The sequence below is a fragment of the Drosophila melanogaster genome, chromosome 3L (genome assembly GCF_000001215.4).
Source record: "Drosophila melanogaster chromosome 3L".
Taxonomy (NCBI): domain Eukaryota; kingdom Metazoa; phylum Arthropoda; class Insecta; order Diptera; family Drosophilidae; genus Drosophila; species Drosophila melanogaster.
Window position 1 is genome coordinate 1,576,338 of NT_037436.4, and position 26,490 is coordinate 1,602,827.

The following is a 26,490-nucleotide window of genomic DNA, read 5'->3' on the forward strand; positions in this document are numbered from 1 at the left end:
TGTATATAATATATCCAATGTTTTATTTATGATTGGTAATAATTATTGGTAAGTTAAGGTTTATAGTTTTTATAAGATGCGTTGGTTGTTCAAAAAGGCTTCTTTTGTTAATTATTGTATTCATTAAAGTAAAATTTTTGATTCATTTTAAAATTTAATTATTAAAACCGTTATGTTTAGCATTCAAATTGATCCATCTCTTGTTGCCACCTTTTTTATTGTACATTTAAGAAAGGGTTTAAGTCTGCGGTGGTGTAAGCACTTGGTATTGACGTGTCTAGGCTGAACGGTCCCTTTATCGCGCTCGCTAGTAACTTTGTACATTCCGGCTGCGGCCACACTGCAAAACCCCTTTAAACCGCAGGAATCGCTCGCGTTTTTTGTCGCGGCGTTAAATTTTTTAAAAGAAACCGAAAGAATATTTAACAGTGGACCTGCGAAAAGAATCGATTCGGCCGCGTTCTAAATCTAATGCCAATTGCCGCGATTATCGGCTTATTATTCAGAAAACAAGAGAAACACGCAAGCGAAAAAACGAAGTTGTGCGGAAAAACCAGTTTTCTTTTTGCCCAGCGAGCAGCAGCAGCAACAACAACAACAAGCGCGTAGTTAAAAAACAAGCTAAAATCCTGTTCAGTCCTGAATTAAATGCAACGCGCAAGAAATCAAAAGAAATATGCCAATGAAAGTGTCGTGCAATAAAGCAATAAATTAATCAAAAGAGGAGTACGAAAACGAGATTTTCCCCAGCGATTCCTGCGAACTAAGCTTGTTTTAACCGAACTAACTAAAACGTAAGTACAAGCCAAGTATATGTATACACACACAATCTTGTAAATCGCGGAGTTTTGCTGTTTTCGTGTGGGTTTTGCTATCTTCTCTCCTTTTTCGCCTCCTTTTTGGCCGCCTCTGCGAGTGTGTGTGCGTGTGTGTGTTGTGCAAATGGCAGGTAGAAAAGAAACGGTTGATAAAAAAATCTTTTCAAGGGCGGACGAGAAAAGTCTATTTTTAACCTCCTTTGTGGCTAATTTTATTCGCCATTTCGTTTGATTGCCCTCCGAAAATTAATAGTAACATTTTATGTAATTGGTGGAAGCGGGTGATGGCATGGCATCCCGAGGAAAAATCAATAAATCAGCGCCGCTGCAGCTGTGTTCTCGTCCTGCATGTGTATGCGTGGGCTGTTTTGGAGCCAGCAGGCGTGAATTGGGGTAGGAATCGGACCTCTCTCTCTCCCGCACACTCCGCCCTCTCTTTTATCCTTACCTCTCTCTCGCCTACCCACACATGCATACAGGCTTTTACTATCCGTGTGAGCCGCAAACAACAAATAAGCCGCTATAAGAAAAAAACGCGTATTTTGGCGGTCCCTCCGCCCACTTTTTCCCCCGCCTCCTCCCCAGTGCATTTTCCCCATGCAAACGAGAAAAATCAATAAGAAACCCACTTGGCCGTAAGAGCTGTGAAAATAAAAGTCATCTAAGACCGAATGCAAACATGGAAATCAGTTATTAACCCAATTTGCATATGCGAGAGCATCATCGCACGGACAAAAAGAGAAAATGCCAGCAACTATAGTTAATCAATCAAACCAACACGAAATTCTGCGAACCGCAAATTAAGTGACTCAGTCGAAATTCAAATGCCAACAGCTGTACGCGTTTAAATTTATACGCTTAGCGCACGCTGTTTCTGGACCCCGAGTCAAAAGAACCAAAAGCGTGGGCATTTCGATTTGGCCAAAAGTCAAGTGGCCAATGGACTTGCGGGGCTTCCTCTGCGTCACTGTTCCACTGCACTTCTTATCCTTATCTCGACCAAATACTACACTTCTCACATACAATGTACGTTTGCTCATATGGTAAATCACCTATCGATTGAAACTGGGAAATTGGGAAACCAGTATAACTGAGTGAAGCGGAAACTCCTAATTGTTTCTGGGAAAGTAGGTTGCCAAAGTTGCTATTTTTAGGATTCAGTAAATTTAGCGCCTTCCGCCAATCAATCAATGAGGCTCAATCAGTCTAGTGCCCCAAAAATGCCTACGGTATTACGACGGATATCACTTCATATCGGGGCGCCAGTAACGCGAGATTGTTTATGTTTACTTATCATAAGTATGAAAGTGCCAGTGTTATCTTTTCACTGAAACTTAGGTAAATAGGTAAATAGAAGTAAATTAAAGTTAGCAGCATTATCATTCATATGATTCATTGACATCATAAAATACAAATATTAATGGAAACTTTAGGATCCATTCTTTTACTAACAGAAAGATTCTTTTTCTTAACCATAAGTTTTAAATTAGATTCCTCTTGACCAGTGACCACTGTACATGAGGCACATGAGCTCATTTCCACCGCTGACCCAGAATTCGTTCTCCCTCTAATTCTCCTCAGCCACACTGTAATTTACAATAGTTCGCCAAGCCTCACTTACTTTAATTGTCGCATTTGTTGCGACCACACATGGTTTTCTTCTCAGTGTGTGTGCGAGCGGGATGCCGCAGCCATGACGCCATGTTGCGGGCTCCAGAATGGGAGTGCGAAAGAGACGAACGTAGAAGGGGGAGGTGAGCAAACAGCTGACACTTGACTCTCCGCACAAATGGCAATTACAAATGTTTTTACCGTTAGGGGGCGCAGCCACATGTAAATGAGTAAGTGAACGCTACCGACTTTTTACTTGTCTCCCGTTTTTCATTTCCATTTCCATTAGCGTACGAGCGACCAGAAGCGGAAAACAATGCAAAACATATTTTCAATTAGTTAATCAGTCGCAGTCCCAACAGCTGTCCGTATATGTGTGTGTGTGTGACAGTGGGAAAGATATGGGAAAGTGCGACCACCCTTTATAATCACTTGAGCTTGCAAGGCACAGCCATGTCCAACTAGTTAGTTCCCCACTCACAGATGTTTGGATTTATTGCCATGTAATTCCAGACATTTCATTTTGTTTTCAATAGTATAATGATGATTTGTAGTTCATGCCTAGTTTTTCGGATTTTATCATAGGTCTGAGATAAAACTCCTCGAATATATCAATAAACAGCCAGACTACTCTGTTTACTTATTACTTATACGCTAGCACTGTGAAAAGAAAACCCACGCACAAAACCCAAAATAAGCGGAGATAAGCTGTTGGGCAACCAAAATATCGTTTGCAGGCAGTGTTTACTGTGTTTGCTGTGCCCTCACCTACATTTGTACTGTTGTTTGCCGGTTGTTTGCTTGTTTGCCTTTGTTTGTTGCCTTTCGTTTGTTTGTGTGAAAGTGAGTCAAATGAGATACATATGCCTTCCTAGGCATGGGCCTACATACATACATACATACATACATACATACATGCCATACATATGTATGTACCAATTCCATTCCCCGATCCCCGAAAGCCATTCCCTAGTTCACCCACATTCCCCATTAGTTTCTGCCTTATCAGCAGTGTCTTCAGTCTGTTATTGTGTGTGGCGTACTTTTCCATTGAACTTTTAATGGCCGACCTGCAGCCGATTTAATTATTGAATTTATGGCTGTTTCGAATTCGGCGGTACACTACAAAAAATAAAAGCTGAGTAGTAAAATGCATTCGAGACACTTTCCGCTTCACATTTTTTGTTCGAAATTAAACGATATTATGCCTTTGCAACCAAATACTTTATAAATACATAGATAGATAGATACAACAAGTTAATTCTTTGCTCATTACTTTGCAATTCATTGGATGGGCAAACTTAATTAGCTGAATGGCACACATGTTGCAAATTAATTTGAGTTATGCACTGCCAAACGACGCCTTAATTGTCAACAGATTAGTTTCAGCCGGGTGTGGCTCCACTGCCCATTCGCCATGCCAAGTGCGCCTGGCGGGTGTGAGCAATTAGCCGGCTTCTCGGCGAGAATGCGTTGATCCCAGTTCCCAGTCGCTTGGCAAAAGTGTCACGCCAGCTCCGAACCCAAAGGGGAGATTGGGGGGTAATTAGTTTCCATCGAAATGCGGGGGATGGCTGCGATGGAGGAGGCTCATCACGTTCGACTGCCCAGATGCTAATCGCTCCTTGTGGCGAGCTATTTTTGGGGCACGCTTTGTTTACGTTTGGCCCCAGGCATTCGAGGTGGGCGTAGTTCTGTTTTTGGATGCCATATTTTTTTTTGGCACCATTCGCCGATTTTCGGGGCGTTAATAAGGGCGTGGGTGGCAGGTCAAGTTGGAGGGGCATGGGAATATTCTCTGCGTCCTCCACAAATTGAACGCAATTGGAGGCTGCAATTGGTGTGTAAATTATGCAACAACAGCAGCAGCAGCTCCATACATCAATCAGTTCATAAATCAATCATTCTCCCGAGACTCGAAACTTACGGCCAATTGAAGCCAATCAAAATGGGAGTCTCGATGTGACCAAATTCAATAAACGCATGTTTATGGCCATAACGTATGATTATGATTTATGTGCCAATTCGACATTCGAACGGGAAAAATGCAATTCCACGCAAATAACCTTCGGTGGCACATACGATTTTGCGCAACGCGAAAATCAATTTTCAATTTGCATGCCGAAAAAAAAATGATTAAACAAATACAAATTGAGAGTGATTTTCGCGTGCAAAATTATGCAAATTAGATATGTAAGGTGGGGTCATTCAAAGCCAAAGAGAAACCGAAATTCCACTTGAGGCCAAAAACAATGGGGTTTCTAGCACCCTTCGGATGCGCTTCGCAGCGCAACTGAAGTACTCAAATACCCGAATGAGCTGACGTAGCAGTTATCGATTGTTTTCGAGCATTACGAAATAATCCGCATTTTTGGGGGGAGGGGGTGTGGTAGGAGTTGTCATTCCATGCAACATTCACTGCAATTGCAGTTTAAATTTAAGATATTGTAGTTACCTAAATTTATATATCAAGACAAATGATTAAATGCTACATAAATCACAGCTAATACTAACTAACTAGCTAACTAGCCTAGTTAATAGCTTGTAAGGGCACTTCCCACGAAACACGCACAGATGTTGCATAAATCAAGCAACCAATCAATTCCACATGGCAATGTGTCCTCCAAACGATGTGTTTTGATCATCAACAAAAACCTCCCTCGATTAATCCATTTTGGCGGCACGACACAAATGACTCCCAACTCGCGTCGATTCGATGGCTTTTGGTCATTTACCTTTTGGCGCTGCGTGAGTTTATCCCCCCCTCATTCCCTTTATGCCCCTCCCAAAAGTGTGGCACAAATCAAGATAGATTGTTTATGGCCAAGTTCTAGGTGTACAGATCGCAGGAGGGGCTATTTGGCATTGGCCCGAAATTGGGATTAGAGCAAACGTGTCGAGCGTCGCGTTTTCTGTGTCACTTTGCATGTGAATCATGCGGCTTTTCTTTTGCTTTGCCCTTTTTCCCGGGTGGCTTTTCCGGCAGCGATGAGAAGGGCGAATACATCACAAATAATAAATATGAAAATAAATAGGTCATTATAAGTTTATACTGCATATACATATGCTATGTCCAAGCAATTGGTAAATATTAATTAAAAACCAGTTGCCATAAATATAGTTCGCATTACCACTCCTTTCACTCGCCATTTTCCAGGCTTTTCTTTTCTTGTTTTCCCCCATTTCTATCAGTCGAATGCCGCCATTTGGCACTCGACTGACTTTCTTTCCACTTCGGTTTGGTCATGGAAATGGAAATTTGTCAACTTCGCCGCCTTATTTGACCCGCTTGTCGCCCTGGGCGATCGCTTTATTGTACAATTGTGCGGCTTACAACATAATTTGCCAAATGTGATTAGCAAATTATGGACATGGACGGCACTCGTAGCTTGGAGCACGCAGCTTGGAGCTCGCTTTCAATTCAACGCTTCGTTTAACTGAGGCAAATTGAAAGCTGCTCGGCAGCAACAAAAAAAAAAAAAAAACAGAAAATAAGCTGAAAAAAAAAAACTGAAAAAAACGGCAGACATGAACTAGCAACAATTACAGAAAATTGAAAAGTATACATACGGTTTTGTGGCAATAAAAAAATTGGCCAGCATAGAGTTCATTGACTTTTTCCGCTTTTTGTCTTTAACTGTGGCATATTTCTTTGCCTCCCCCCTCCTCCCCCCTGAAGGGGTTTATCTTCACTGTTTTTTGTACTATTAACTGGCATTAGAACCCAATACCCCTGCCATATATTCTATTCGATCTCGATGTCGTCATAATGGCGTGGGCTCCATCACTTGGCTTTGTGTGGCCTTTTCAGTCATTATGTACATGCCGCGCATTTAGTTTAGTTTAATTAGACTGTGTAATTATGCATTTCAATGGTGTGTAGTTTATTTGAAAAGCCCGCCTGTGTGGGTGACGCGGTCTAAAAAAAAATTGTAAACAAATTGAAAGCGCAATAAACTTTCAGTTTATGGCCCATTTCGAATTTCTAGGAGTGTTTGCGGAACTGCACATAAAGTTCGAAATTTACGTTTCCCCCTTTTGACATCGACTTTTTTTTTGGGCACTAAGTTGGTTCTTTATTAGCAGTTAGCTAGCTTAGTTTTCTAATTTCTCTATTCGTTGTTGTTTTTTTTTTAGCAGTAAATTGGCATTATAGGTCCATTCAAACAAATAAATCATTAGTCGGTCCATGTTAATGATTGTTCTGTTCTGGCTGTCCAAATATTTGATTTCGTTTTGTTTCCCACGAGATTTGCTTGGAAATTCAGAAGATCTTGTCATTCTGGCTAATATTCTGTATTAACTAGTTTTTAAGATTGGAGAAAGAAGCGAAAAAGATTGATGGATGGTATATCAGGAGAACTTGTTTTCATACCTAATATGTGATGTGACATACAAAAGTTATGTTATGAAAACATAAACATATTTTGATTTCAGTGTCAGTTGTTTGAATATATATTAGTTATGCTATTGGTGGGGCATGCCCCCGACATTCATTCGCAAATTTGAAATTGCTGAATACTTGTTTGTGGACGTCGAATGATGACTCACTTTCAATGAACTCACCCTCGGTTGAGTCTTTTTTTTGAGTCTTTTTTTTTGTGGGCTGGAAGATGCGCTGCTTCCGATGGCTGATGATTCAACAGCAAACATTTGCCTTATAATAATGAAATATAATAATTTAACTTACTATTGCCGCGACTTTCGTTTGCAGATTGATGAGAAAAGTCGGTATGGAAATCAAGCAGCGGCATTTTGCGCAATTAAAATAAGTGTAGTGCCATATTCCTGCGCACTATGCTTTGGCTCTCTTTGCGCAATAAAAGTTTATTAACATTTTGCACATTTGCCTGGCAACAACAGACATAAGTGTTTGTTTATTTGTTTTTTTTTTCAGCGGCGGACGACCGCAAAAGTTGGTTAAGTTAGCTGTTGGATTTACGTACGTAACGGTACTTGAGCATGCTCACTGTTGAATAATGATGGCGCATAAAAAAAATGCATTACAACAAAAAAACAAAAAAAAAAACGGCAAAGCCGTAGATTAGCAAATGAGCTTGTTTTTTTTTTATCTCCGCCTTTCCATATGCAAATCTCAACTTTTCCGGTCACGCCCACTGTCAGTTGCAATTTCCACCGCCCAACCGCCTCTCTGGATTTCCACTGTTTTCCTGCACCCAGAAGATCGCCAGAATGAAAGCCGAAGAAAGTAAAACTGCGCTTATCTATGAGCGTTTTGGGATCTAAGCGAGTATCTAATCACCACAATGGAGTGCACAATGTGGAAAGTTAGTTCTCTCTTAGTGCTTCTATCTCCAAGTTGATTTTCTATTTTTCAATGTGCACTGCGCGAAATAGTGTGTTCGTATATGGAAATTGATATATATGTATATGATGATGAATGCATTTTAGAGGGGAGTGAGCCAAAGAGAAATGCTTTAGCAACTTCATTTAGTTGAATTTGTCAAGTAACTTTAATATCAACTCTCTTTTCCTTCAGTGTGCTCCCGAAACGGCAAACGGCAGCAGCAGATACAGATAGATTTACACAGATACAGATACAAATGCAGATAGAGCAGAATGGCCTGTGTGTAACAATAGCTATTCAGCGCTTGGATCCACTGACGCTGTCTGTCTGTCTAACTGCCACTGCGCGCTCTAATAATTATTTATAATAATTACTTTTTTGCGGCCCGCTGTTTCGGACATTAGCAGTTCTTTCTTTATCGGTTTCCATCTCTATCGGGCTTAATTAATCTCGCTGCCAAAAGCGTGTGTTTCTCCGCCGATCGAAATCGAGCGCTTGCTGACCTTGGCAAGATTCGGTTGGACTTTTATAATGGCCAAATTTCGACTTCCACTGACCGCGACTGCATTTTTCGTTCGATCGTAAATTATTGCCCCACTGCACGCACTTTCCCACTATCGCACTAGCCCAAATATTTTTTTGGCACGCCACTGCAGCCGGCAGCCGGGAAAAAGTCGGGGGAAAAGCGAACGCCTCAATGCCGACGTCAAATGCACCAGCACACAGTGCATTTGTCGTCGATCCTGACATTAAACATTTTCGCAGCCGACAATGTCAGAAATGATGGCCAGCTGCAGCAGCGGAGGAAAATTTCGAGTTTTGCTAAGATCGAAGCTGGAAATACACTAACTTTACACTAACTAAATTCATGTCAGTTGAATTTGCATGCACATGCATTGAGGGTAATTGGATTTAAGTTGCATCTACATATGTACCCATGGGAAGTGCCAATTTGCATTGAAATCGAATTGCATTATGTATTCATTATGCTCGGCTGATGGAAGGGCATGTCTCATATACGAAAAAGCGGCACCAGCTTGCACTTTTGTGCATCTTATGCTCTTTTTGTATTTCTTTTTTTTTTTTTGTATTTACTTTTGGGCTGTGCATGGTGCATATGGCTGTGAGTGTGGGGCTTCTTTTGCTTTGTCGCCTCGAGGTCATAAATATTTCGTTTTCGTTTTGAAAATAAAAATTCACATCTGCAAAATAAACTTTTTGCCAGACTCTCTTTGTTCGTGGAATTTGGCTGTGCTTATTTCTTTTTGGCCGGGCCAACATATTTGCATATCAACGGAATGAATGGGTTCGGAGACAGTGCGCGACATGAGCTTAAGCACTCGAAAGGTTCAAGATGTACATATTTGAACTGCTCACTTGCGCAGCTCACCTGCTTATTTTTGTTGGCCATTTAAAATGAGTTAATGAGTAGTTGCGGCCAGAATGGAGAGCACGTTCCAAAAGCGCTGCTGTTTGTTGGCCAAGTTGTGCGGAAAAGCCATTAAATTGTGATTTATGGCTACAACCAGAGCGTTGGAATATGCTTTGTGCCGATTTCTGTGGCTATTCCTTCTGCTTTCCTGATATTTCGTGTAATCAACGTGCATTGAACTTTTGCACCTCGCCGCCTTTTGTTTTCTTTTGTTTATATCTCTCGTCGGGCCTACGAAATTGAGGCAGGTCGCTTTTTTTATGCCCAAATCAGCCTTTCATATCAGGCGGAAATTTAAGCGACATTTGCCCACTGCCAGAAATTTATTTTACCTCACTGAGTTTTTGAGTAATTTATGTCTATAAACATCCGGTTTGATTTGGATTCCAAACAATCGTGCCGATTTACACAACTTGATGATTTATGAAACTATGAAATCATATTAAGAAACCATTATAATTTATTTATAATTTATTTATAATTGTATTTCACATTCACGTTGTATTTCACCGTGTAAAGTTTCCATTGAGCGGAATTAGCATATGTTTATAACATTTTTGGCATATGGAAATTTTTTCTTTAATAAAATATTTGTTTAACTGGCATTTGCTAAGGAGACATTTGATACCCATTTATTGTGGCGAGAATAGCGTCTAGTAAAACATTTTCCAACATTTTAAACATGTTGGTTTTGTAGCTTTCACACCTTTTTAATGTTTTTTTGTACCTATTTTAATGATACCCAAATGCTTATTTAAAACAAACACTTGTAGAATCAGCAAATTTTATAGAAAACTTTCTTGATGTGTAATGTATTAAATTTTCCTCAGTGCATTATCGACTTTTTGTTTACTTTTTGCCGAAGACAGCCAGTGCTTTATTTTCCGCACATTTCACAAAAAAAACACTGAATTTGCATAATGTTTCACACGCCGGCCCCAAAGCACTCACTCAAATACACTCTCACTCAGTTGCAGCAGCTCTCTCTCTCTCTTTTTTATGCTCACTTCCTTGCTCCCAAGTTGTGCAAGTGCATCGGCATAACTTTCTGCCTCCTCAGGTTCTCTCTCTCCCAGTTCCACTCGATAGCTAGAGTTCGCTCGCGAGAGCTTCAACGCCGCTCTCTCTTTTGTGGCTGCTGCCCGCTCGCTCAGAATGGATCTTTGGCTCAGTGTGCTTTGAGCTGTGCTCGCGAGCGTTTCGCAGAAAGATTGCTGAATGCTTTAATGATTTTGTATTTATTCAACGCGTCACTGTCGCGCGCGTTGTCATAAAACCGAATAGATCGTAAATTAGGGTTTTCGAAGCTCGAACGCCTCTTTTGCCGCTCTCTCCCATTGCGTTGTATCTCTGTTCAACGAATTTCGAGACACGGCGGCAAGCAAATTTGATTAACAGCTATCAAAATTGTATTTTTGCGCTTCGACGACGTGTCGGTATTTAATCAGAAATTCATTTCGGAGTTTTCAATAATTGGGCAAAATCGGAATCCCAAGGCCCGCATAAAAACTTCCGTTTGTCACCTTATAAGGTGGTCATCATAAAAAAGCGATGAAAACCAAACCAAAACAGTGCTAACAACGAATGTGTAACAAACGTATATGCAAATCAATTCTGTAAGTTTCCTCAGCGTGGGCAGAAAGTCAATAAAATACTATACGCAAATCGTGTGAACAGATTCCAATCGAAGGAATAAGTAATACTAGAAGTTCATAAAGTTGTAGATCTCAAGTTTAAGATCGTTGAAAGTTCTATAGAACCAGTGCAGCAAATCATTCGCAAACATATTCACATTCCACATACATATACTCACACCAAACAGCTGTGCTTAATGTTTTCACAGTTGGCTTGGCTTTGGCTTTGGTTTTAGCCTCAGTTTTAGCTTCGGGCCAACTTGGGTTCGTTTTCGCTTGAGATCTGTTGACTGGTCTCGATTTTTTGGTCTCGTCTCATTTGATTTCAAGGGCCTCACATTTTGACGCCTGATTGAGTTACAACTGGCGTCCCACCGCTCGTAAATCAGTTTTTAGAGCTGTACTGTAAGCTAGTGCCAGGTACAGGGAAGCATGGATAACTTGAACTTGCCATGGACGCTAATAAATACCTATGAGCTATGTACAAAATGATCACTGACAAGTTTTTTCTATGCATACCGAGTGTCACCAAAGAGTGCACCAAATCCTTATGGCGCACGTTTTACATAGCGAGGCTGTACTGTGCCATTGAATACTGTATTCGATTCACCCATGATATTACACCGTCGGCCTCTTTGCACTCTGCGTGATCTTTAATTATGAATTAAGCGCAGCTGCGTGGAAGGAAGGCTCCCACAATTTGCATGTCGTCGTCTCATTCCATTTCACTTCCTCGTCGTTGGGGGAAAAGGTCAGACTCAAGTCAATGCCACGCCGAGTCCGCTAATTAACGTTGCACTGGCTTTGCGCCTCTCCAGAAGTACACTGTAATTGCACTTTACGCGTTTATAATGACTGTTCATTTCGGCTTAAGATATCAAGAAACATCAAAAAATCAAGAAACCGGCGGCAACTTCAAGTCAGCGCTGATGCTAATTTAAATTTTGATTTATTATCACGTTCGCCTGCAGTCCGTGTTCGGATTCAGGGTCAGGGTTCCCTTTGTAGTTGCCTCCTCCAAATGCGGAGCTCCACTCCCGTTGGTAAGTTTGGCTAGTAATGAGTTTGCTTTGTTGGGCATAGATTGAGATCGCTGGTAATCGGGTGCAGTGTCCTTGAAAACGAGCCAAACAGTGGGAGGTGCACTGGGAAAAAAGTGTGTAACAATCACATATTGATTGGCATGGGCAATAAGGTTTATAGCTACTTTCTAAATCCCCATTTTGTAAAGTTGTTACTTATATTTTCGAGTGCATAAAATCACTGCCATTAGTGACCTCGCAACCGCTTTTCAGAGCCCTCGCCTTTTGGCCTGGCCAAGTGTAGTAAGTAAGTAAGTAGTTGGCTGAATGAAGAGCCACGTGCAGTGGTTCTCAGTGGCTGCCAGTGGTGGCCAACGAGCCAGCTAGCCACCCCAAACACCCAATCCATCCAAGCACCCATAAAACATTCGTGGCCAGTGGCCAGTGGTCCGCCGAGTCAGACAACGCCCCAATTCGGTTTGTTGGTTTCTGGGCCGCAGCCGAAAGTGAATTCTATGATTTTCCCTTCTGGTTTCCACTCGCACGCCAGGTTTAATGTGTGTTTTCATTTTATTTTCCAACCCATCGAGAGCTACTCCTCAACCGCCGGCTTGGAAAAGCAGCAAACGATTGTCCATGCATGGCGCACATAATTGGCCCAAAACAAACGCCAAATCGACAACGCATTGTTTTTGCGGCTAGAGATGTTGGCGTGACGAGCGGTAATCCTTTCGAGGTAAACACCTTGGACTTAATGGCGCTTTCTATCAAGGTCTCTTTAGAAGTTACGGTGAGTTGCGGCTAATGCCTCTTTAGCTGCTTTCGATTAAAGGTTCTTTGAGTTCTTTAATAAAGAAATAAATCTGTTGGTAAAATCTCTAATACTGCACTTCGCATGTGAGTGCTTGAATAGCTGTATTGTTTTTCGATTAATTTACTTACTTATCGCATCTCAGTCAAGTTCGTGACATTAAAGTTATCACATTTTTTTTATATATATTTTTTTTTTATGAGCTCCAATATGGTGTCACTAGGAAATTTTGATTGATGATAAACCTTTTGCAGCGTTTTGTTACAAATTAATGTCTTTACCCCGTATTTACTTACTTACTTTTAATTGCCATATTATGCAAAACCGATTGAAATTCGAGTTGCTGGCTTCCATCTCTTGACTCTTCCATAGACATAGTCGTCGTAGATAGAAACTGCCTGGAGGCTCATCATTCGAGTGAACAATTTGCCCAGCAATTTGTGAGTGCCCGGCAACTCGTTGCCATTATATTGGCTTGTATGGCGGATGGCTCCATCGATTTGCAAATCATCGCGCGATCGTCGATTCCCTCCACTCGAGACCCGCCCAACAAAACGTCTTGCCTCCCATGAGCACAGGCCATTATGATTGTTATTCCTTTCTTTCTTTTCGCCTTATTATTATTATTATTTTTTATATATATTTCGCAACAATGTGTTCCCCTTATAAACTTATCGTTTGTCACTTGGCTCTATCTATCTGTGGTATCTCTCGGATCCATCGATCCACTCCAGTGGTGCGGCGACTGGTTTCGGGTGGTTGGATGTCGCTGGTGGGGAATGGAGCCACAGCCATTGACATTCACAGCACACTCCACTGTCCGCTGCTTTGTTTCTAATAAATAGGATGCAAAACAAATAGAAAAGAATATTTTATTGGGGAAATAATAGAAGAGAAATAAGTTGTGATTCAATAATACAATAGACGCCTTTCTTTCTTTGTCTCCTGGTCTCTGGTCTCTCGTCTATGGAAACTATGGAAATGACCCATAAAACATGCTTGCGAAACAGATAACTTAGATATAGGATATTTTTTATGAACTATGTCATTCTGCTACGGAATGTATCATTATAATACATCTTATGTATGCACCTTCCCAAACTTTCGCTTATAAGAGTGTTACTTTAAGCTCCCCCACAAGTTCTTAGCCAATTACATGGTTTATCTTTGGCAGTCTTCTTGATGTTTGACTTTAAACTCCAAACTGCTGCCCACATTCCTTGTGTTTGTCTCTGTTGATTTGTTTCCAATTTCCTACAACGATACAAGCCAACATAAGCAAGTAGCCCCTCCACCGACCGATAGCCTCCATGGCTTACATGCTCACATTGGCGTTGGCTTGGGATCGTCAATCGTCATCAAGCGTCGTCATCGTCAAGTTGTTACGCCCAAATTTGGCAGCAGATTCAAATCAGGCGGCGAGCGCCCCTCGATCGTTTTATTTATTCACTTCATCGGCAGTTTATATCTTGTTTGGACCTGGTCCGTCTGTCTAGTGGCTGGTGGCGTTGTTCTAAGCCTTCGGCACTTCGGCTATTACTCATGCCCGACCTTTGTTTGCTATCCGAATGCGATAAATGGGTTTTATATGAAAGTCGCATATAGAAATGTGAGTATTCAACGGTGTTAAGTGTATGCCAGGTTCACTGATCACGACGTGGGCGTTTCGCGATTGATTCCAATGGGATGGCATAGTCGTCACTTGGAGTGGAGATGCCTTGGGTGGAGCTCCTTCATAAGCGCATTCCAAAAGGCAATCCATGAAATTGTTGTTTATTGTTTGATCATAAACATTGGATGGGGTTACCTAATAATCTGGTTATTACCCATCGCATCTCCATATACAATTTTCCCCACGAAGTACCATCTACATACATGGCTGATCATAAGGAAAATAGCTGATAGATTTCCGCAATAAAAGCGTTTATTCAAAAGTCATACATCAATAACTATCGTTTAATGTTTAAAGTCTGCCATTAGCTATTTAATTACACGAATTTCGTGTAGAATATTAAGTAAACCAACATTGGCCATATATGGACTTTAAATCAGCCACTTGTGAATGCTGGGAAAGAATGAAGTCATATCCGAGCGCAGAACGTGCAATTATCGAGTTACAAGTGGATTCGCTTAAGTTTTCCGTTTTCCCTCAGCTGCTGATTGTGCAGCTCATGCATGTCGTCAAGTGAGCCATAAATTACATAATTGCCGTACGCTTATCTACTGGATACTCCACCAGTACAGATATCTGTGATCTGTGGCCTTTGTTTTCGGTTCGGAGGGTTTAGTGAACCCCCTGAGCTAACGTAGCTCTCTGAGCTCAACTTGCTGCGGCCAGAAAAATCCTCAAGATACGATCTGGCGAATTGCAGCGATCGATTTTTGCCAGCTGATTGAGTTACTCTTTGTTTGCCCGCCAGACAGAGAGGAACTTTTGCACACGATTTGCATGATTAACCACTTGATCGAGTGCGGAGCTTATTAGTGCTCATGTTCAGCGTGTAAGCTGTGTCTTTGTATGCAAATTTTATATATATAGAATTTTATAATATATGCGATTTGATCGTGCCTAAGAGATTTTCCTTGTCTACAATAACATTGCATTCCATCCACTTTTAGAAAGCATCATTACAAGGGGCTTATATAAAATAACTGGTAAAGCTATCACTTCGATTGGCGATAGCTTTCAGTTTCAATGCAGAGCCAAAAGAAATGCTTCAGAAATCGCGTACGTTCGTAAATATCTGGATTTGTATCTGGTGAAGATTAATTAAGAATTCATTTCCCATGCCCCGAGTATGTAAACCTTTGCCAAGGTGTCAAATGAAGCATGTTTTATTTTATTATATATTCAACAAACAAACTTTACCTTTCTGTCAACTCTCGCTGAACTGTGCAAATATTGGCTGAGCAAACAACTCTTAATGTTTCCATTGTTTACGCGTAAGTTCGCTGAAATGCTCAAGGCGTTTTTCCAAACTGTGTAAACAAAAAAAAAAGGCGAAAGCCTTCTGAGGTTTGCTTTTCCAGGCGGCTAATTCTCCACAATTCTGCCCGTATCAGATTTCAAATGCAGCGCCATTCGTTTGGCATGCACTTGCTTCCGAGATAACAAATTGCCATGGAAATTGAAATTCTATATGTTTGCCAGCCTGCAAACCCGTAGAAGGAAGCAATCGGGCGAGGGTCAATCCATTGCGATTGTAGCCTGCGGTTTGTGGGAGGTGCTATGTGTCCAATGGGGTAATGCTATAGGAGCTGCCAACTGGCTTTTTCATGGAGATTCCGGTGGGTGCGACCCATTGACATCACTCACGCAGATATTGTGTGAATTTCGAATTTATTATCATCGCAGAGCCACAGACAAGTGCTTGTAGATTGGCACTTTTACTTTGCTTTGTAATTACTGTAAATATACTATAATATAATAGATTCAAATATATAGTATTTAATCAAATAACGATTTTATCACATTGATATGACGGCAATCTGTTCTTGTCAATGCTGAAATCGACATTAATCAGAATTTAACTTTGAGTTAGTCACTTCCTGTTGGGATGCGTCAACGCATTGCTTAATTACTTGAGTTTTGAATAATTGGCAACGTGAAAATGATAAAAATTTTAATGCATTTAGGCAGCTTGCTGCAATAAAGCTAAGCAAATGTAATGACTTTTGTGAGCTGTGTACTTGTTTGTACATATGTATACATATCTATGTGCAGTTCCGTGTGAAGTAACTCATGTTTTTCTCTCTTTTATTTTTTGCAGTTTAATTGTGCAACTACAACAATAATAACAACAATAGCAGTAGCAGCGGAGTCTCAGCAATTGGCACAATTGGCGATAAATCAGCAGCAAAAGAAGAAGGAGAAGGAGGAGCAGGCGAAGCAGTGTGAACTTTAGCAGACGCAGCGGAAAAGGAACACAAACAAACGAATAATAGCGGTGCACGTAAAAAGGGAAAACGAATAAATCTACGAACAACGAACTGCAAGCGAGAGCGAGATAGCAACAGCTGTCTTATTAGCATTTTCGTCGCGGGGGAGTAGAAGTAAAAGTGCACTCAAAGAACGGAGAGAGTGCAGTGTGAAAGAGAGAGCAAGCAGTTGGTCTTGCATCTTGTGAGAGAAAGAAGTTAAAGCAGTGCATCTGCAACTGGAGTTGCCAAAGATGTCATTGAAAACGAAGAGAAAGGACTTGTTTGGAAAAAGAAGTGAATGAACTACATATAATAGGCGGTTACAAAGAGTAACTGGGAATTAAGAGAGGTAACTGGAAGAGATAAGGATTACACCGACTTCCTAAGAGAACGCAAGCAGTGCACATAGTCGTATTCTGAATCTCGCCGACCCACTCTCGAGTATCGATTTAGCCTTCGCTATTTTCCCACTTGCTATTTAAGTTGGCAACCGTTGACAGTTGTTAGCTGCAGCGGGAGACGCGGGGGCGGGCCTTCAGCATGTGGCCCTAGACAATAGCAACAACCATAAAACGCAACAAAAAAAGTTCAAAAACCGAGGGTATATCTGAAGAGAGGAGACGGAGGAGGAGCCACTTGGTATTCAGGCAGCGAAGCATAACCAGGCGGTTGGGCTTGGACCGGAAAAGCGTCGATGAGTTGAGAGCCCCTGACATACACTCCACTCCACTTCACCCTCTTACCCTCCAAAAACCCCTCCGAACTCCGTCCCGCAATGGATGCGTCTCCCCTGTCGCCGGAACAGGCTCCCATCTTGGTCACGGGGAGGTCATTGGACCAGCAGGTGGACGCCAGTTCGCCCAACCACTCGAACTACTCGAATCTCACGAACAGCAGCAGCAGCGGCAGCAGTGCCAGCAGTCCTTCGGCCTGCTCGTCCTCGTCTTCCTCTTCGTCGGCTCCCCAATACAGTGCGGATATCCGGGCGGCTGCACTGCATCCGCAGCAGCCACAACAGCAGCAGAGAGGATCTGCCTCCGGATCGCGATCGAGATCAGGATCGACGAAAACTTGTGAGCTGGACGTGGGCGAGGAGCGTGATACCTTCTCGCCGGTCTCCAGTCCGGATTGCAACGGAGCCGCTGCCGTGAATGTTCTGCCCTCTTCGAGTGGCTCTGTGGACAACAAGATCTACGAGGGAGGCAGCAAGGGAAAGCCACCCTCCAAGGAAGAGAAGCAGCGCCAGAACGAGGAGATCGTGTGCATGGAGACCTCGACGGTGTCCACCGAAACTGGTTCCTGGGAGTCCATGTACCCTGCAGCGAGCGTTGCTCCGCAAGCTGAACCCGAGGAAATGGAAGCCACTACGGTATTCAAAGGCATCAGTGCCAGCACTTTGCTGCGCGACCTAGAGAAGCGGGATCAGCCGTTGTCCACCTCAGGGACCAGCGCCTGCTTCATAGACGCCTCATCGCTGAGGGACGAGGATGAGGTGTTGTCCTTCCCCAGCCTAGATGGCCACGGCCAGGAGGAAGAAGTCGGGCAAGAGGCGACTGGCGACGAGGAGCCAGTAGATGAGCCCTCGCCCACAGACCAGCTGGAGCAGTTTCACAAGTCCTTTGCCAGGTGCAAAGGAGTGAGACTAACTCAACAACAACAACAGCAGCAGCAGAGAGAGCCGGAGCAGGAGGATCCCCCTGACGAGCCGGCGGAGGAGCGACATGCTCCCATGTCGGTGCCGTACAGCTTCCAGCACAATGCCCAACACTTCAGTGTGCTGCCTCTGGGCAGCAGTCCCAAGTTCACCCACCACCAGCATCAGCACAATCAGAGTCAGCAGCATCATCCCGATCTCAGCTACACCACGGACTACTCCTCCAGCAGTCCGGCTCCGAGTTTAGTGTGGTCAGAGCAGGGCAGGAACCACCATGGCGCCTCCTCCTCCACGCCGCACAACTCGATGGTGCACATAGAGCCAGCGTCGGCTGGGAGCAATAACTCCTCCATTCACAGGGACTACACTCTATCTTCCTCATTGTCGCATCACAGGGATTCGGGTGCTTATTGCAGTGATGCCACGGACTCGCCGCTGCCCCTGCCCCGCACTCCCAAAAGAAGTTCCAAGTTCGATGAGGCAAATCCCATTGTTTCTGGCGGAGCATCCATTGAGGATTTCCGGGAGAAGCAGTGTGAAAGTCCCAGCATCAAGAGACGCACAGACACCTGCCCGATCGTCTCGGGCGGATTCGTGTCCCTGGACTTTGCACCCACTCGACCGCTGGCGGATGACGATGACGACGAGGAACTGGGTGAGGATCCAGAGATAGCTGGAGTGGAAATGCGCGTGAAGACGGGTGTTCAGAGGAAGCCCGTTCCCGGAATTGCCTCCTGGGTGGTGGACATGAGTGACTGTCGGCCGGAGAGGCGAAGGAGTACCAGCAGCACCACCTCCAGCTTCCGGGAGCGCTCCGATTCCAACAGTTCGCACAAGAGCGGCTGTGGCTTCTACGTTTCCTTGGATGACATGGACAGAAAGCCTCAAGAGCAACAAAAGGCAGCAGCGGTAGCTCCGCCTTCGCAGCTGAGCAAATCCTACACGGCACCCAAGTCATCGGGATTCTTTGTGGATCTTTCCCAGAGCGCCAAAGATGAAGAAGTGGCACCGAAGAGTCAAGAGGTGGCCGAGGGCAAGGAGGAAACCAAGCCAGAACCCAAGAACATATTCAGTATGTTCATTGATTTTGGGGAGCAAAAGACACCGCGTTCAAATGGCCGAAAGGAACCGTTGAGTCTGGCTCAGAGACTGTCCAGCTCGTTGAGTTCTTCCGCTTCGAGAAGAGGAGACACCGAAGTGATGAAGTCCAGCGCCAGTTCCACGGAGACCCTGATGGCCAAGAGCGCCAACCTGAAGGACGTGTCTGCAGGAGCTGGTGAGAGCAAATCCTTGGACTACAGATGCAACCTGGAGCCCCCGCTCACGGTGGCTGCACTGCGTCGACTGTCACAGCAGCATCGCCAGCAGAGCGATCCCTCCAAGCGCCACAGCTGGGGCAGCAATGGTCAGCCGGAGCAGGCATCCGGATCTGGAACGGGCAATGATTGCAAGCGATCCATCAGCCTGACTGCCAACGGAGCAACTGATTCGGGAGCGGGTCTAATGAGCATAATTGACAAGTTGCCTATTATATCTAAGGCCTCCTCCCTCTCTATCGATAGCTCCGTGTCTCCCTACGACGATTTTAGTGGATCCAATCCTGGAATAAGCAGCTGTTCGGAGGAAGAGCAGGGTCAAGTCCAGGGAAGGATCAAGAAGAGGCGAAGGGATGTTCAGATAAACGAGACCTACGATAAATCCAGCTTGGCTTCGGTAACTGAGGGCATTCTATCCAAGGACTTGTCGCCCGCTTCCAATACAGACACAGATGATCTCACCTTCCAGCAGGATGAACAGCTTGCAAAGGAGCAGGCGGAACTGGTTTCAGTGCCCCTCCAGCTGACGAGCAGCTCCAATCGTACCAGCAGCGTAATGGAGACCATTATCGAGGCCAAGGAAACGGCCTCGCCCAAGAAGCAGGTTACACTCAGCAATGGCCATACCATGGAATCCTTACACGCCACCATCGAAAAACAGAAGCAACTACTGGAGACGGTTAACGAGCACGGAGAACAGACGACACAGCAGCCCTCCCAGATCCCCTCGAGCTTCGTGAAGCTGTCCGACATGGATAAGCCCGTGAAGCACGATTTGCAGTCACCGGATTCGATGAGCAAGAGCGTGGGCAACAACCACAGGAGTTCCCAGCTGGGCCAGAGACTCTACAGGGATGAGAACCGTGCGCGTCCCCACTCCTGGGCCATGACCCGGTCCACGGGCAACACATTGCAGAACTTTACCAACTCGGTGGACAATATAAGGAGTCTCTCTCGGCTGTTTCCAAACTTCTCCAAGGAGTTTTCCAACTCGCTGCCCAACGGTATGACACTGGAGCAGGTTCAGGGTCAGCAGGTGGACTACATCCAAACGGATCTCAGTGCGGACTCGAGTCTGGCCTCCAGTTTCAGTAGATCGGGAATGGATGAATCCTCGCTAAGCTGCAGGCAGCCCAGGCGTTTGGGGGAGGATTTGCTCAAGATGTTCCTGCAGGAAATTGCCACGGATATGCTGGTGGAGGTGCACGGTCGGCGTATCCGTGCCCACAAGTGCATCCTACGCTCCCGTTGTCAGTACTTTGCTGCCATGCTGGCGGGGCACGGATCGCAGAGCGTGGTCTCCCTGCAAGGTTACTCCTATGCAGCCGTGCACTTCGCACTGTGCCACATCTATTCGGGTGCCTCGCATCCACCGGATGGGATAAGTTTGATGGAGCTGGCTGCTCTGGCGGACTTGCTGGGACTGGAGGGTCTCAAGGAGGTAACCGCACATGCTCTGAAAACCAACTACTGCCACAACTTCCACAAGCCGTGCTCCGGCTGCAGCGATGGCATCCTACAGGTGCTACCCGTCGCGTTGAACCATGCTCTGGATGATCTGTACAGGAAGTGCCTGCGCTGGACGTGTCGCCACTACCTGAAGGTGTGGCCAACTAGGCAGTTCGCCCAGCTGCCCCCCGACATACTAGGCCGATGTCGCCAGCAGATCGTCGCTTACATGGTGGGTATTATTGTGATAGACTCTTCTCTAAATTAAGTGGATATCTAACCTTTCTCTAATTCTCACCCTCAGACATCGGATACGGTGCTGGACACGGTGCTCGACTGCGACCACCTACTGGCCCAACTGTCGGCCTATCGCTGGGGTCACGTCTGCGAGCAACTGGTTCGGGAGATTTTAGAGGCAGCGTACGCCTATGTGGGCGACCACTTCGCCAGTCTGATTGCCAGCGATTCGTTCCTTTCGCTGGGCCACGACCGCAGCAGGCACATCCCGCGCTTGGAGACTCTGCTGCTGCATACAGCAGCTGAGCTGACTCCGGAGCAGGCGTGCCGCAGCTATCAGCGTGTAACGCGCCTTAACACCGTGCTGCAAGCCAAGGTCATCCATATGCCAGCCAGTTTGGGTCAATCGGAGTTGGCGCGGGAACTGCAGGGTCTGCAAGAAGAGCAATTGGACTGGCAGCCGGAATACATACGACTGGTAGGAGCACTCGTCTACGCGGTGGAGCAGTGCCTCATCCGACAGTGCTCAAGGGCCATGCGCGTAACGGCATGGCAACGCATGGATCTGGAGCTACGCAAGAAGATTCAGACGCTGGCCCGTCTCACAGAACCGCTGGACATGAAGCGTCAAAACGGCAAGCCAGTGGGTAAGGCCTTTTCCTTTGGCGGAAGCACACGCAGCCAGGACCTTGTGCAGATCAAGTTGGCCATTCAGGCGCAGACGAAGCGAGCCAATGCTCAAGAGACACTAATGTACAAAGCCACGCAGACACAGGACGCGGCTGGTGGTGCGGGCCACGTGCAAACTGCCGACAGGGGAGTGCAGGCGAATCATGAGTCTCGAGAAGGAGGCAGTAAGTTTAATATTTGGTATAGCATTTATGAGTAAGTTCACCATATTTTTTATTACCCAGGCAAACTGCTCAAGTCCAACTCCCGTGCGTATGTTCCGCATCGCGCCAGCTCCCAGGTGGCTACGGAGCGCAACAGCTTAAATCTTCATCGACGCACACAGTCAGAGGCTCCCCCAGTGACCCACAAGAAACCGATTACGGTTGCAGCTTCTACAGTAGAATCAAAGTCTGCCCAGGGAAAGCCGAACGCTGCAGCGGCCAAACTTGGCGAAGTGCGACCCCGGTACCTGGAACCGCGTAAGCCAAGGGCTATGGCACCATCTGCTACAAACGGCCATGGAGCCGGTCCCGTGCGCAGTGCCACCAGCTCGAGCATCCCAGCCAATGGTGGCAGGAAGGCACCAGCCAAAAACCTGCACATCTCTTCCAGCGACAGCTCTCGAAACTCGAGTCCGGCTGCACGTAGAGTCCAGAATGGCACACGCTTGGGCAACAAGTCCAGCAATCTGTCTATGGACAGCTTGGCATCGCCGGCACGGCGAGCTAAGAGCAGCTCTAGGGGACCACAGGAGCGATACTCCTCCGACCAGAATTCGCTGGCGGAGAGCATGAAGAGCTCTGTGATCACCAACAAAACGATCTCACACGAGTCGCTCTCGGGTAGCTCGAAACTGGCTAGAATTCAGCAGATTAATGGCCATTCAAAAGGAGCTGCAACGGGAAAAATCAAGGCAACGCAGCGGGGCTCCACTGTAGGCAACAAGTCAACGCGCCAGCTGAAGCAACAGCACAATGCGATGGCCTCCAACGGATCCAGTCCCAGTTCGGTGCACACGACCAAGTCAGCGGCCAGTCGCCTCTCCTCCGTCAGCAGCACACTGTCCACGCGGGAATTGTTTAAGCAGCGATCTATTTCAGTGCCAGCTGGTGGTACAGATGGAGCGCCAAACAAGGGACGTCACAGCTTCCTATCGGCCAAGTCCCGAGAGATCCTGGCCAAGCGGGCGGAGAAGAACAAGCTGCAGCAGCAGCAACAGCAACAGAAGCAAACCGAAGCTCCTGTCGAGGAGCGCGGCTCGGTCCAACTGCGCTCGTCCGCTGGTCCTCTGCGCTCCTCCTCACATTCCGCGGTGTCGAGCATGCTGCAGCAGCACAATTTGCGCAACAGTTTGCCCTCCAACATTCCCACCAGACGCCCCAATACGCTGCATCTGAAGAAAACCACAGCGGCGACAAACGGAGTGGGCGGAGGCCCCACTAAAACCACCACCAACGGAATGTCGAATGGGACCTACAAGTCGGCCCAGGCGGTTAAGCAGAAACTGGACCTGCTCATCGATGCCCAGATGGAGAGTGTGGTGCCCAGGGAGCGTGTGGAGTCCAAGCTGGAGCGCTCCAGCACCTTTTGCAAAGACAGCGCCGATCTGGACATCAGCGAATTGCAGATAGTGGAGTAATCAAAAAACAAAACAAAAAAAGAAAGGGAAGAAAAGCAAGCGCATCAAATGGGGTGAGCATAACGACTGAAGCTCCAAATAAGCATGGTAACCATATCGAGGCACTTATCTTTCCAGGTCGTATCAAATATGGCCCCGAGCAGATGCCCAACCGGATCCAGAACCGTACACGTCCCATAAGGCAACACTAGTCAATAATCTAGCATGCAGCTGCCGTTGCAGTTGGCGCATGAAACCATTATACAATAACGATAATAACGAGATGATGTTACTACCAGCAGACAAACGCGATAATTAATACGTTATGACAGACATCCGGAACCCAAAAAACAAAAACAAAAACAAAACAAGTTATTGCCGTTTAACCTAACCCACTCCTATATTAGCTTATTGCGTTAGGGAAGTTAGCGATGAATTGTATGCAAAGCGGATAAGACAGATAAATTGCAAAAACGAAACAAAAAAAAAAAAAACAAAAAGAAACTGAAAATGAAAACAAGTATTTGGTGATATTATTTAGAGTGCGCTTTATGTTTACGTTAAATGCCAAGCGACAAGTGCTTATAACCCGAACTCTCTACTCAAAGTACGATCCAGTGGATCGAAGGATGCTCTACTATATGCTTTATGCGCTTTGCAGCCTGCATTTAAGGTCCTTTTCTCTCTATTTCCGCTTTATTGTCAAAGCCCGCCCAATACAAGTCTCGGTCTACATATGAGATGTGGATGTGGATGGATGATAGCCATCTCTATAATTTAAGCTTGAACTTTTTATACTGTTGTTTATTTAACTCGTACTCGTAACAATGGCGCATTACTTCAGCAAGGCAACCAAGGAAACGTCTCTAACATTTTATTTTTAAAATTATTTATAAATTTTACTTATTTGGTAAATATTGAACGAAGCGAGCGAAAGTGAATTTTTGTAAGCAACGGCATTGATACATTGATAATGAAGTGCAAGAGTAATAAATGTGTGTATTTATTAAAAGTTACCATATATTAAACATGGCTTTCATTTTCATTCGGCTGGGAGGAGGAGGAATCAACTACCAACTTATAGTGAAATGCTTACTAAATGAAAACAAATTACTTATTAATTAGTATTAATTGGGCCTCATACCAAATGCTTTGTAAATTCTTATTCTTCCGTTCTACATGTTATCTATTAGCTATTTTCTACAATTAAAGTATCATACAAAGCGCGTTCCGCATTCATTTAAATTCCCCACAGATGGTAATTAGTATTGAATCTGGGATTACAATAAATTTCGTATAGTTAAGTGGCTTCCAGTCATATAATCCCTAATAATATTCGTTCAGCATGCCGAATGTGGGCTTGCCAGGCTAGAGCTGTGCAGCGTATGCAACGAGTTTAAATCTACATTCGACGTAGCGGGTGGCAGCTATGAGTTCATGGATATTACCCAGTGGTTGAATACATTCCGGCAGTGGATGACGACGCACTCGTTGCTGCAGTACTCGTCCTCCCAGTCCGGATTTATGATAGCTGGCTTATTGCACTGTTCCCGTGTGCACTTCTGCACCCTAGCCGCTTCGGTGAGGAGCTGTATCTGATCGGGCGGCGGCTCCTGCTGGGCATCCACCGACTGTTGCAGATCCTCGACAGACTCCAATTTGGTTGTGACTAGAGGAGGTGGCTGATTGGTAGCTACTGCTGGTGGGGCCTCTGCCTCCGACGTACCCTCCGACTCGGACAGCTGGTGGCGATAGCCCCTCATCAGACGGACATACTCGCGCTTCTCCTGCTCGTGCCGTAGGGCATAGACGTTCTTCTGCGTCTCGTCCAGGGACTCCCACATGGTTTGCACTATCACTTGCATTTGCTCCAACGAACAGGTCGGATTCTGCTGCTTGATGGCCGTCACGGTGTCTCGAAAGAACAGAGCGAAGGGCGCCAGAGGTTTAGGAGGTGCTTGCGCCATGGCCTGGTTCTGCTGCTGCTCCGGCTGAACCAGCAAGTTCTGCCCGCCGCCGCTGGCATATGTGTCGCAATTTTCCTCGTCATCGTCGTTCAACATGGATTGATCCAGGCTAAGCATTCTCCGCGACTGCAAAGATACAAAGGGCATAACATTAGTGGCTGATGAATGACTCCAGTCCCAGTGCGCTCACTAGAAACTTCTTCATCCCAATCAGAGAGTGAGCAACTAAACTAATGTACAAATCGCTTGCCCAAGCCCAGATCAGTTGGTCGGGCGTAGCGGGGGCGGGACTGTAGTGTTGTGTGCGTGTAGCCTGCGCTACTGATTGTGCGACTCTGTGTGCGTGCCGCTTGCTGATAAGAAGCTGACGCGGCGTTTGTCCCGCGCGCCCAAGCGATAACCCAGCGGCTGGGGGTGGGGGAGCAGTGGAGAGATAGCTCCTCCAGCTGGTCGCTGGCCCGCAGAAGCTACAACAAACTAGTGTGTCGCGGTATTCCGATTGCGATCTCTCCCGCTCATTAAAAAACCATTACGATGCGCCATCGATGCGCGTCAATTAAGGCGGACGGTGGTCGGTCAGCTGTGAAAACTCCCATTGCAGCCGGTGTACATTTGTCCAGTTGGCCGCCCTGCTCCTACGGATTGGACCCTAAATGGAATGACCCTCCTCCACTTACGGCTTGGCTGGGGCTCTGGCTCTCCGCCGGCGTGTCGGTCAGCTCAAACACCTCGTCGCCGAATGAGGGAGTGTGGAACTGATTCATGACGCTCCTGCAATTCTCCCAGGCTTATTTACAAATAAAATTAAACAATGCCAGGCGTTTTATTATCGTGGGCCTTAATTAGTGTGACCGCCGGCGGGTATGTGCTAAATGCGTTGGGACAGTATTTTCAAGCACTGGCTTGCTCCTCAAATGGAACCAGTTCAAATTCATAACTGACAAATATTTGTTGTTTAACTATGCTAAACTTTTTTGAAAATATATATGTATTTTCTTAACAATAATTCAATAATTTAAG

The 26,490-nt window shown here is 45.4% G+C and overlaps 2 protein-coding genes across 7 annotated transcripts; one reads left to right on the plus strand and one right to left on the minus strand.

Moving 5' to 3' along the window:
- Positions 1 to 361: 361 nt before the first annotated feature.
- Positions 362 to 24,508, plus strand: CG13917 (uncharacterized protein). 4 transcript variants are annotated; one of them, NM_001274337.2, is made up of 6 exons: positions 362 to 794; positions 12,416 to 12,615; positions 16,407 to 21,208; positions 21,281 to 22,067; positions 22,128 to 23,577; positions 23,642 to 24,508. In NM_001274337.2, exons 3-5 carry the CDS (start codon positions 17,333 to 17,335, stop codon positions 23,522 to 23,524), a joined length of 6,060 nt encoding a protein of 2,019 aa, NP_001261266.1. In that variant the 5' UTR covers positions 362 to 794; positions 12,416 to 12,615; positions 16,407 to 17,332; the 3' UTR covers positions 23,525 to 23,577; positions 23,642 to 24,508. The 4 variants fall into 4 exon arrangements, with proteins under 4 accessions (NP_001261266.1, NP_647628.1, NP_001189017.1 ...); NM_139371.4 differs by lacking the exon at positions 12,416 to 12,615; NM_001202088.1 differs by having other exon boundaries at positions 12,418 to 12,615; positions 22,128 to 23,983.
- Positions 24,389 to 26,337, minus strand: CG12104 (uncharacterized protein). Of its 3 annotated transcripts, none has more exons than NM_001274338.1 (2): positions 26,148 to 26,337; positions 24,389 to 25,596 (listed from the first exon to the last, which is right to left on the minus strand). In NM_001274338.1, the coding sequence occupies exons 1-2, from the start codon at positions 26,232 to 26,234 to the stop codon at positions 24,931 to 24,933; spliced, it is 753 nt and encodes a 250-aa protein (NP_001261267.1). In that variant the 5' UTR covers positions 26,235 to 26,337; the 3' UTR covers positions 24,389 to 24,930. The 3 variants fall into 3 exon arrangements, with proteins under 3 accessions (NP_001261267.1, NP_647629.1, NP_001286900.1); NM_139372.3 differs by having other exon boundaries at positions 24,605 to 25,596; NM_001299971.1 differs by lacking the exon at positions 26,148 to 26,337 and adding an exon at positions 25,661 to 25,697 and having other exon boundaries at positions 24,605 to 25,596.
- Between the last annotated feature and the right edge of the window lie 153 nt (positions 26,338 to 26,490).

Coding starts and splice junctions, on each gene's coding strand:
- CG13917 (NM_001274337.2), top strand. CDS start 17,333: ATGGATGCGTCTCCCCTGTCGCCGGAACAGGCTCCCATCTTGGTCACG. Junction 21,209..21,280: donor AGCAGATCGTCGCTTACATG/GTGGGTATTATT, acceptor TCTCACCCTCAG/ACATCGGATACGGTGCTGGA. Junction 22,068..22,127: donor TGAGTCTCGAGAAGGAGGCA/GTAAGTTTAATA, acceptor TTTATTACCCAG/GCAAACTGCTCAAGTCCAAC.
- CG12104 (NM_001274338.1), bottom strand. CDS start 26,234: ATGAATCAGTTCCACACTCCCTCATTCGGCGACGAGGTGTTTGAGCTG. Junction 25,597..26,147: donor GCCAGAGCCCCAGCCAAGCC/GTAAGTGGAGGA, acceptor GTATCTTTGCAG/TCGCGGAGAATGCTTAGCCT.